This window comes from Macrobrachium rosenbergii, chromosome 27, assembly GCF_040412425.1.
Source record: "Macrobrachium rosenbergii isolate ZJJX-2024 chromosome 27, ASM4041242v1, whole genome shotgun sequence".
NCBI lineage: Eukaryota > Metazoa > Arthropoda > Malacostraca > Decapoda > Palaemonidae > Macrobrachium > Macrobrachium rosenbergii.
In genome coordinates this window covers 11,153,039-11,165,368 of record NC_089767.1, presented here as the reverse complement: position 1 = coordinate 11,165,368, position 12,330 = coordinate 11,153,039, and the positions used below count along the sequence as shown (strand labels likewise).

At 35.7% G+C, this 12,330-nt stretch overlaps 1 protein-coding gene across 29 annotated transcripts in view; it reads left to right on the top strand.

Moving 5' to 3' along the window:
• Nucleotides 1-12,330, top strand: part of msn (serine/threonine-protein kinase msn) — a 289,523-nt gene that overhangs the window by 104,571 nt on the left and 172,622 nt on the right. For all 29 annotated transcript variants that reach the window (XM_067128891.1, XM_067128885.1, XM_067128876.1 and 26 more), the window contains exon 11: nt 7,128-7,363. In XM_067128891.1, the coding sequence (XP_066984992.1) occupies nt 7,128-7,363 (236 nt within the window). The remainder of the gene's footprint in view (nt 1-7,127; nt 7,364-12,330) is intronic.

Below are 12,330 nucleotides of genomic sequence, written 5' to 3'. Positions count from 1 at the left end.
GGTTCCAATGAAAAGTTCGCGTGTCTGTGAATTCGTGCAACTCAAATCATGCAAGTTCGGGGTGTTACTGTACGTGCCAGGGCTAAGGTTGAAATTACAACTTTATGTAAGCTATATAATTGCAGTTTCTAAAAGATTTCGGGAAGAGAAATCTTTCGATCTGGCAATCAAGTCTCATCCCCAGCTATTGTACTGAGATTTGAAATATAAACACACACACACACACACACACACACACACACACACACACACACACACACACACACACACACACACTCTCTCTCTCTCTCTCTCTCTCTCTCTCTCTCTCTCTCTCTCTCTCTCTCTCTCTCTCTCTATGAATTACTGTCTCTCTGTCTCTCTCTCTTAATGAAATAAATTTTTATGTACAAAATTAAAAAACAGTGTACCCTTGATTTACGGCAGGGAATCCATTTCAGCGTCCCGCCATGAGTTGATTTCTACAGTAAGTCGATTTTTCGTTGTTATCGGTGCTTTAATGGCACTTATAGTGCCATAACTTGATGATGTATCAAGTTACAGCACTGTAAGCTCCGTTAACTTTATGCCTAGTCTTGCCGTTAGTGCCGTTAAACGGCACTTATGGCGCCATAACTTGATGCAACATCAAGTTATGGCACTGTAAAACGCTGTTAACGGCACGAAAAAGCGCCATAACATCGAATCACCATAAGTCGGTGGCACCATAAGTTGAGGACACATAATTCCATTAATATATTCATTACTTTTAGCAACTAAAAAATTATTTTCCTAATTCCTTTGGTATCAGAGTCAATAAGTTTTTTTATACATATTACGACGATAACAGATCATTATAATATGTAATGCAGTCATACCCCGAACTTACGCCAGGTTAGGTTATAGAACTTGTGCAAGGCGAATTTTCGCATAAGGTTGGCACGGTCTCTAAAAATGCTAATAAATGCTTATTTGTAAAGTTTAAACACTAAATATGACCCTAATCATGCTCCCAAATTATTAAGCTAACTTTTGAATGAAATTGAAGATACTGTAATTTCATTCAAAAGTTAGCTTAATACATTTACCCTTAAATGTATTAAGAGAGTTGGAAGAGAATTTCTGTCTCTCCCCCCCCCCCTTCTGACCGATCTATTTTTAGAAGTCTTCTCAACCTCTTTTTAATAACCCCTTTATTCTCCTGAAATGCTTTTTCATGAACAAACAGGATTTTTTATTTGGAGACCAATACAACTCTTAGTTATTATGTCTATGTTTTAGAATGTATTTGCCACAGTAGTGCATTTACACTTCGTAGACGGTACAGGTAAAATTAGATCAGTTTAAACTATCTACTGTACAGATAAAGACACACACACACACACACACACACACACACAGAGAGAGAGAGAGAGAGAGAGAGAGAGAGAGAGAGAGAGAGAGAGAGAGATTGTCCTTCCTTGAAGTATCAAGTTAAATTATTTATGAATTATTAAGGAGACAGAGAATAACAAGAGAGAGAGAGAGGTTATTCTTATGTTAGATATCAAAAGAGGAAATTCAGTATTAAACTTACTTTTAAATGAAATTAAAGTTCATTTAAAAGTTAGCTTAATACATTACCCTTAAAAAAAGAAATAAATGTTTGATGTAAAAATATAGGAGAGTGAGAAGATTAGTATACTATTTCTCTCTTTCCCTATTCCACCGGTCTGTTTTTAGAAGTGTTCTCAACCTCTGTTTTAAAAACTTCTTAATTCTGTCTCTTTCTCTTTGTTCTGAAATGCTCTGTTTGTATGTTTTAGAACGACGCATTTACAGTTTGTAGACTGTACAGGTAAAATTAGATCAATTTAAAATTATCTACTGTACAGTTAAAGGCATATAGAGAAACAGTAACATGTAGGTTGCACTGTGAATGAGAGAGAGAGAGAGAGAGAGAGAGAGAGAGAGAGAGAACAGTTGTCCTTAAGAGAGTGATATTTTTTATGAGTTACTACGGACAAAGAGAGAGAGAAAGAATTAGTTCGAAACCTTTGACTCGCTAATCAGCAACACTCTCCCTTCTTGTCATGTTAAACTGACATGTCTAGCAGCTCTGCCTTCAAGCTTCGAACAAAAGATGAGGGAAAGATATTTGTTTAATATACTTATCACATACACATTTTGTAATTACAGATATATTATTATTAATCTTATTAATATTTGAAAATTAGTACTTATTATTAGGTAAAAAATTTATTTATACAAAAAAAATAAACATATACATGTACCATAAAGATTCTCTCATCTCAGTAAAAGAGAGAGAGAAAAATTATTAGTTTTATTTTTTAGTGTTATTTAATTTATAAATTACATAAAAAATTAAACAAACACTTTTGCAGGGTTTCTCAAGTATTCCCAAATATTTGCATGTCTGTGAAAAACTTGTGTATAACAATTAGTTAGGTTCCAATGAAAAGTTCACGTGTCTGTGAATTCACGCAACTCGAATCACGCAAGTTCGGGGTATTACTGTATAGCATAAATGGATTCTGTAAGTGAAATAACATTTTATCGATGTTTTGTCGTGTTTACATTAATGTTAAGATTTGAAAATTAGTAAATTATTGTAACATGTACATACACAAGAGAATATTAGTGAAATAACATTTTATGGATATTTTGCTGTGCTTACATTAACATTAATATTTAAAAATTAGTAAATCATTGTAACATGGACATTCAAAAGAGAATATTTTATCACTGTTGATATAATTTGGTATTTTTTTCAAAGCATATTCAAATATTTTAGTACTGTACAATATTTAACTCTGCTTGTGAATTCCCAATGTTTCCCTTATCCGAATAAAGAAAATGACACCCCTTCAAAACTGTATGAGAGAAAATGAATGTTGGGGACTCAAGTTTAGTTTTCACATGTAGCTGTAAGCCATGTATTTTTAAGGGTAGTGTTGTAAGATGACTTTGAAATTATATTTAAGAGTTTTAGGATGATAGTTTAAGTTATATTTGGTGTATGAACTATTAAAATAGGCAGATATAAGCATTTTTAGAGGGGAGGTCTTTGGTGCTTGAACTATTGAAAAAGCCAGTTATTTGCATTTTTAGTGGGGGATACCAACCTAACGCGGTTGTGTGTGGTCCCTAACCCCAGCAATTACGGGGACATACTTTTAACTAGTGGGCCTAGGAGCAAAAGTTTAGTTGGCTAAGTGCAAATCATCATACTTTGAACAGGCTTACCAAACTGGTGGCATATGTAAGAATTCAGTACTATTTTCTTACATTAATAACCACTTGCTACTGCATGCAAAACACTGGAATAAACAGCAACAAGTACTGACATAAACAACCGAATCAAGAAGCATCTGTTAAGAAAGTGTGTTAAGAAAATATGCCATTTAATTTAAGTAGCAGGTTATAGCTGTTGCTGAAGAAACAAATACAATAATGAGCAGGCTGTAAAATATTTAGGAGGCAAAAGTGACATCTGGAACTGGCAAAATCACTTCTGTACAGTAATACCGCGATCTTACATGATTCGAGTCACGCGATTTCACAAACACGCGAACTTTCCATTGGAACCTAACTAGTTGTCATAGGCAATTTTTTTACAGATACGCCGCATTTGTGAATCCTAGAAACCCTGCAAAAGTGTTTGTTTACATTTTTATGTAATTTATGAATTTTCAAGCGTTTACATATAAATTAAACATTAAATAATAAAAGTAATAATTCTCTCTCTCTCTCTCTCTCTCTCTCTCTCTCTCTCTCTCTCTCTCTCTCTCTCTCTCTCTCTCTCTCTCTCTCTCTCTCTCTCACTGAGATGAGAGAATTTTTATGGTTACATGTATATGTTTATTTGTTTTGTATGATGAATAAATTATTTACCTAATAAGTACTAATTTTCAAATAATAATAATAATAAAAATAATAAAAAACTAATTACAAAATTTATACATTTCTATAGTAAATTATATTTTAAACAAATAAATATCATTTCCCGATCTTTTGTGAAACCTTTGAAGAAAGGGGCGAGGGCAAAGCTGTCAAATATGTCAATCGTTGCCCACAGCTTGTCAAAGGATTTTTACTTTCTCTCTCTCTCTCTCTCTCTCTCTCTCTCTCTCTCTCTCTCTCTCTCTCTCTCTCTCTCTCTCTCTCTGTTCTCTCTCTCTCTCTCTCTCCATAATAACTCTCTGTCTCCAAATAATTTAACTTGATATTTAATGTAAGGACAATCTCTCTCTCTCTCTCTCTCTCTCTCTCTCTCTCTCTCTCTCTCTCTCTCTCTCTCTCTCTCTCTCTCTCTCTCATGTTATGCTCTGTCTCCATAATAACTCATAAATAATTTAACTTGATATTTAAAGTAAGGACAATCTCTCTCTCTCTCTCTCTCTCTCTCTCTCTCTCTCTCTCTCTCTCTCTCTCTCTCTCTCTCTCTCTCTCTCTCTCTCTCTCTCTCTCGTGTTATTCCTCCTTAATAATTTATAAATAATTTCACTCTCTTAAGTAAGGACAACCCTTATCTCTCTCTCTCTTGTTCTTAGTTAGTGCTCACATATTTTTACAACTTATCATTTCTCTGTACATCTTTACCTGCTGCACAGTAGATAGTTTAAATTGATCTAATTTTACTTGTACTGTCTATGAACTGTAAAGGCATTATTGTAGCAAATCTGTACTGTGTACGAACTGTAAATGTGCCAGTGTGGCAAATAAGCTCTAAAACATAGAGACATGATAACTAAGAGTTGCATTAGCCCGAATAAAAAACAGTTTGTTCATGGAAAAGCATTTCAGAACAAAGAGAAAGAGACGTAGAATGAAGAAGTTCTGAAAAACAGGGTTAAGAAGACTTCTAAAAATAGATCAGTCGGAAGGGAAGAGAGAGAAATTCTCTTCTAAGTCTATTTTTATGTCAACCATTTATTTCTTTTTTTTTTTTTAAGGATAAGGTATTAAGCTGACTTGTAAATGAAATTGCAATAGTTTTAATTTCATTTAAAAGTTAGCTTCATACTATGGAAGCATGTTTAGGGTCATATTTAGTGTTTAAACTAGAAATAGGCATTTATTAGCATTTTTAGAGACCGTGCCAAACTTACGTGAAAATTCGCCTTGCGCGAGGGGTTCTAGAAGCTAACCTTGCGTAAGGTTGGGGCATGGCTGTACGTTTATTAATATAAAAGTTGTACTTTTTAAAGCCAGCTTTGATAATCTATGATTTAAGTTTCATTCAGCTACTAATGACAGCGATTGTGTCGGTAAAATGGAGTCGGCTGATGATTTTAAGAATGTAACCAGAACCAGAATGCAAATGGCACATGGTTGCTGTGTTCATTGTCTACTTTGTAATGCGATACTTTGACAATACTGTAATGCATGTAATATAACTGCTTACAATAAAACAACAGTTTTATTAAAATTATCATTATTCTCATTACAACTATTATTTGGCTTTTGCAAATAGATATCTGGCAGTGTAACAACCTGTCTGGGGATCTCTCTCTCGTCGACCTTATGATGACGCTACATCGTCCACTAAAAAATTCCCATTTTTAGAACTCTATTGAAGGATTGTACTGTACTGACATAAACAACCGAATCTAGAACGGCTGAATGCTGACATCATTTACTGCAACTTTTGACTGTTTATTAAGAGTTGCATTAAAGTTGTCAAGTTGTTAAAACTTACTGATTTTCAATGGTGGCTTCCATAAGTAAAAATAAAATAATTTTTATTCATCCTTCACTCCATGGAGAAATTCTTAAGAAAGAATACCACTAAATTAAAGCTGCAGGTTGTAGGTGCGGCTGAATGAGATGAATAGTGTGCAGGCTGCAAAACATTTTGGAACAGGCAAAAGCAATGGTTGGAACGGTTGAAATCACACTTATACTGCTTTTAAATCAAGTAATCTGCATGTTTTAAACCCAACTGTTAATTTACAAGAAAAAGTATCCCCAAATGATGCTTCGTCTAGCAACTAAAAGCAATGAAGATGTCAGTAGTACTCAGTCAGCCAAGATTTTGAAAATGTAAACAATGTCAAATGCAAATAGCATATGATCTGAGTGTTTTTATTCTGCATTACAATTACACTATGATGATAATACATGCAGCATACTGTAATTGGTTACAGCAAGCAAAATAACTTTTATTTAAACATCATTATTATAAATATATATAGGTTTACTGTTTGACTTTGCAAATGATTACTTTTCTAAAAAAATTTTTTTAGAGCTTTTCGATTTTTAGAATTACAGATAAGAGATCGTAAACCTGTATTATTCAGGAGATGAACCCTATTCATATAGAACAAGCTCACAGGAGCTTCCAAAGAATAAGTTGTTCATTTGAAAGAATTAATATAAGATAATATAGGAAATACAGAAAGTAGGGATCAATTATTAAAAACAAAAACTAGATAAAAATTAAAGCAGTATATTAAAATACAAGAGAATTGCTTAAGGGCATTAATGCAAAGCATCTTCACTTGAACTTTTGAGGCTCCATTTGTGCCACATCCTCAATAAGACTTGTCCACAGTCCAATGGTATGAGAAATAAAGGACCTTTGGAATTGAGAAGCTCGATAGCGAGGAACATTTACTGCACATTGGTGATGCTGTTCAGCAAATCTGGTCACTCTCGGCAGAATAAGAGGATAAAGGATCAGTTGTGAACGTGAAAGATATCTTTTAAAATACAACTTATGAAAAATTGACAATAGACCATCTGTCATTGGTCTAAGTAATAACTGCTAATGTTAGGAAACAGAAATCTACCACTACAAAATACTCTATCTAAAAGAGTTAAATCTTTGGCAGAAGCAAACAGCCACACGGGAGAACATTTAGTAAAGGAAGGACAGATGACCTAAAACAGGTAGCATTGATTGTATCACTGTTATAAGTAGATGAGGCCTTATGTAATGACTAATCTGCTTGGTAATTGTTCAGCATCAAATGTGACACTTTCAAGTTATAATTTTTTTGCTTTTAATTAAATGTTCTGTACCTTACAGTTTCCCTATACATATGGTAACCATCCCTGTGAAAGTTTGGAAAGTTAACTTTGGAGTCTTGCCTGAGCAGGCTTTAGAACTATGGCTAATGGATATCATTTCTGTTCCTATATAGGAGCATCAAAGAAATGGTGGAAAGAAAGACAAAGAGGAGATTCCTGATCCGGGACCTCCAGCCAGACCTGCATTACCACAACGGTTACTTGGTCAAGAGCCTGCGCCTCCTCAAAGGCCTCTTCCACCACCACCTCAGGGCAGAGATCACCACCAAGCTGCAGCACATAAACCAGCAACACCTCCGCAACACCATCCAAGGGACCATCGGGAACATCGTGAACACCGTGAACACAGGTGAGGTTTTTGGACGGTATATTTTTTGATAAGTACATAGATATTGCCATTAAAGGTTGAATGTAAGGTAATCACAAGTAAAGTGTAATTTGCAGTAAAAAAAATTGCTAACTGTGATATACAATGAAAATGTAATCAGTTTCTTATAAGATTGTAACCAGTAATATCAGGGAAAAGCTTTCAACTCCCTTCCCCACCAAAAAAAATACATACTCTATATGTAAAATGTGTAAAACAAAGTGCCTGTAGGTTTTGTTGTATTTAAAGCTAGAATACTTTTAACAACAGAAAAAAAGAACTTACCGCCATCTGACCCAAGTTCAAATAAAATATCCACACACTTGAAACCATGAGCATTTAACCCAGAAGCAATAATTTTGTTGGCAATTCATTAGGGAAGAAAAGCAATCATTATTAATAGGGAAATTGCTTTATATACAGCACAGATTCCACTTTACAGTATTGTGATAATAATGAAAAGGAAATCTTAAGGGGCTGCTTGCCATTTAGTCTTCTGATGTAAACTTTGAAAGCCGAGGTAAAAATTTTTACTGTAATTTTGCACTTAAACTTAAGTATAAATAAAAAAAATAATGGGCAAAACTGTTTACATTTTTATTTTCTTAGTATCTCTGCAGCTTCCCTATGGCCCCTGGCTGCAACCCCTTTTGTTCCTTTTACTGTACCTCTGTTCATATTCTTTCTTCCATCTTGCTCTCCACCCTCTCCTAACAATTGATTCTTAGTGCAACTGCTGAGGTTTTCCTCCTGTTACACCTTTTAAACCTTTTAATGTCATTTTCTGCCATAGTGCCGAATGACTTTGTAGATCCTAGCGCTTGGCCTTTGGCCTAAATTCTATATTTTATATTTTATCCATTCTTCTGTTTAAAGAGATTTTTATACAAAAAATATAATGAAAGATTAGCAAGTTAGAAAATATAAATTACGATTTGCTAGCCCATAATCAAACATTTTTGGAAATGAAAACTTGAACCAAAAAATATGAAAAACAAATATGTCACCCAACTCTGCCCTTACTTAGCATATTTTTTACCTTGACCTTTGAAGTTTACCTCAGAGGAATAAATGCCTTGTCTGTCCATTTGTCTGACTCTCTCCATCTAACCAAGGTGTAGTCCAAGGAGAAAATAATGGTGTGCATTGTGTAATATTGTATTTATTATTATGCAAATACTGTACAAGGCATGCAGATAATTTTTTTTGTAAATGCAGTATGTACAAATTAAAAAGAAATGCTAAATAATTCAGTGAAAAATAATGTTGTTAGGTGTGCAAAACTATTGAGGTGTATGAAGCAAAACATTTCAACGAAAGATCATATTTTGTATGTCCATCTAATTCCCCATTCTGTGGAGTGATGCCATTCTCATTTTTTGGTTCACCTGTATTGAAAATGGATATGTTGCTATTCTCTTCAGGACTACTACCGCGTTTTTGACTTTTTGTAGTGTGAATTTTTATATCATGTTTGTTTTTTATGGGATATTTAACATTTTGTTAGTTTATGCATTGAGTAGCCTCTCATCTGGCAGCTGGTTCATTGCTGCGTTGTTACTCAGTAACTGACTGCTATTATGTTTCCTACTTTTTTTTTTTCCATTTTCACAGTTTTTCAAGGAGGCTTTGTATGGGAAGATTTCTTAATATTTCAGCATTTTTCTAATTGCTGTTTTCATTCATGTAATTGTACTTCAGAAATTTAGTTTTAGCTGAGTTAATGCAACTTTTACCCTTCCCATGTATTATTGGGGTTTCTTATTTACACAGTAATGTTTGGGCAGTGATATTTACTTCCTGTTTGACCCAGCCACAGAGACAGTTCACCTTTGATTCTCGTCATTTTGTTTTAGCCAATTATATGGTTTTATTTATGTGATTAATTTTGAATGCATTGTATTTTTTTTTTTGCCATTTACCATTATTGGGTTGATTATGCCTCAGTGTACTTTCTGAGTATGGGTAATAAGTACTGTAACACTTTCACATTGTCCTTAGAGGAGGACCATCATGTTTATTGCCCCTCATTTATGGGTCAAATGTACTCCCTCAACCTCAGGGTCTGTTGATCAGTGGTCTGGGTTTGGTTGGCAGTATACTTAGTCTACATTCTTAAGGCTTCCACCTCTCCATGCTGCCTCCCAGCATTGTCAGGGCTTCACACACACACACACCCTAGTAGACCTACACTGCTTCTGCACCTATGGTTTACTCTCCAGAGGAGCTCTCATGAGGGTCTCCAGTCTACCCTGAATTAAGATTCAGCCTATCTGTCTGCTTTGCTCCTGCTGCTCTTTTGCCTCCTCCCTGCCGCCTCCTCAAGCCAAGCCCTTTTTGTCCACATCTGTTCTTCATTTTGTTGATGACATTTTTTTGACAGGCCTAGATTAAAGTTTCCATCCACTCTACTCACAGAAGTTGGTCATTGACTTACTGAATTCTGCCCTTAGTTTCAAACTTTATTTAATGGAGGTTGTGGAAAGTGTTCTTGGAATTATCCTCTCAAGGCAGGTAGTAGATTAAGTCCCATTGTCCCCTCTGTCCTTTACTCTCATTTCAGGGGCCTTGGTGGTGATTGCTGTTTTGCCCCTCATTGCTATCTTCTCCAGTTGCTCAACCCCTACCTCTCCAATATTTCAAAGAGCAAAGTCTCAGCAAGAGTGATTTCCATGCTGAAGGAGGGTTACATTTAGGGGATTCTGCTCTAGTTGCTGTGGTATTACATTAGCTCTTCCTTGCTCTGAAGCCTGCTGTAGGGTGGTAACTGATCTTTGACCTTAGACATTTCAGCAGATCATTTTGCTTGTATCCCTTCCACATGGAGCCTGTTAGTTGTTATGGAGAACTATTTGCAGAGGGGACCAGCTGCTGTAGACATGAGGGGTGCTAACTTTCACATCCCCGTTCACCTACTTTCCAGGAGGTACCTTCTCTTTGTTTGGCAGCATAGCATGTCCTAGCTCCAGGTCCTTCACCTCATTTTGTGCACAGACCCTCAGATCTTTACCTGGTATCTTCCTGTGTTCCTCTTCTAGGTCTGCATCTTTGTCTCCAGCTGTTTAACCAGTCAATTTTGGATTCTTAGAAGTAGCTGAAGAGTCACCTGCAACTTCTTTTGTACTTGTGTCAGCCCTTGGATCTACAAGGCAACCTGCCAGCTGTTGCTATTCCCTTAGGCAATTTATCTGGGAATGTATCTTGATTCTTGTTGGATGCCACCTTTAATGTCTCCAGTTGTCAAGATCTTGACCACAGTTCTTGTTCTTCTTGAACTTTTTTGGTAGAAGGAATGTCAGAATCTGCTGAGGACAGTTCTGTTAGTGGTTCTAGATCCAGATCTCTTCATGTATTTGTACGCCTTGGCTTTTGGGTAGGTAGCCCACCTTTCAGAATCCGAATTTCACGGTTTCTTGTCAGGGGAGGAAAGTTGCATATGCATCAACATCTATAACTACAGCCAGTATTTTTAGACCTCCAAGCATTCTTGAATTGAATCAGTGCCTAAAATAATAGAACCATTGCTTACTGGCAGAATCATCGAGGGGCACAGTCAGTCACCCAGTTTGTTACAGGAGTCTGCTGCAAAGTGGCAGAAGCTCTCGCAAGAGTGCATCTTGTACTTCTGTTGGAGTGCTGTCTTTATGTAGATGTTTACTAGGCCCTGTGGCAGGTATGGGGACCCCATATGGGTCCAATTTGCCAATCATTCTGTACTTACTGTTCTTTGCAGGTTGGACCTAGCTAACTATCTTGGGCAGTGGATGCCATGCTTCAGCCATGGGATGGTTTAGACTATTGCTTTCCCCCAGTTCAGTATACTGAAATAGCTGCTGGCAAAGTTTCACAAGACAGTGAACTCTCAGTTAACCCTCATCGTTCCTTGTTAGCCTCAGCAGGAAAGGTTTCACCCTTGACCCTTAATGGATGGCAGAGCTCTTTTGATCCCTAATAATTGCATTTGAAACTATCTGGTTCAGCTCATATGATTACTGTTATTTTGCGCAATAATATTTGAATGAATTTTTGTGCGAAAACATTCCTATCACTTGAATGTGCCATAAATGACCATATGGCATCACTCACACCTCAGATCAGGATACAGGGAGATTATTGTGATTTGAGATTTCATGGGGAATGTACTATATCTCCGCATCCCAGTACATCTTTTATATGTTTGCCCATGAATATACTCGGGGAATGCTGTTGGTTTTATGATATGTCAGCTGTAATTGTAATTTTGCAAAGTAAACTGCAAAAAAATATTAGAACATTTATAACTCATTAAAAGGTACTACATCTCCCCATCCCAGTACATCTCATAAATATTTTGTCATAAATATACTCATGAATTGTTACTGATTTTAGTTCTTATCTGTTATGATATTATGTGAAGTATACATGTAATTTAAAAAAATAAAAATAATTTAAAGAATATATATAAATCACTAAATTTTGCATATTTTTAAGAGTGTCTTAGAAATATTCACTTTCAACTTCCTGTGGAAGGTAGAGGAAATTTTTTAGAATTTTTTTTTCTAACACCATGTGCATTTGCATATCTTCTGCTTTCCATTGATTTTTTTTTTAAATTGGCCAACCTTAAGTTTACCTAGTTTAGGGATGTTCTTAATGTATATTTTAGCCCAACCTGTAAGGGTTAAATTCTATTTGTTGGAACTCATTGTCATGGGGGGGATGTTCTTTTAGATAAGTGGTTGGATTCTTCATCAGTATTATCCTCAATTTCATTCTTTGGCAGATGTAAGCGTATTTGGAGAAAGTATTTCTTCACCTTTGGTGCTTTCCTTCCATTCCTTTGGGGTCTTCCTTCCATTTCAGACTACTTGTGGAGTACCCACTAGCTAGAGATTCTTCCATCAAGATTATGGAAGCTTTTGTTTGGACCTATCCTCAGCAACTCCCAGTCCTGAATTTGGATTGGAAAT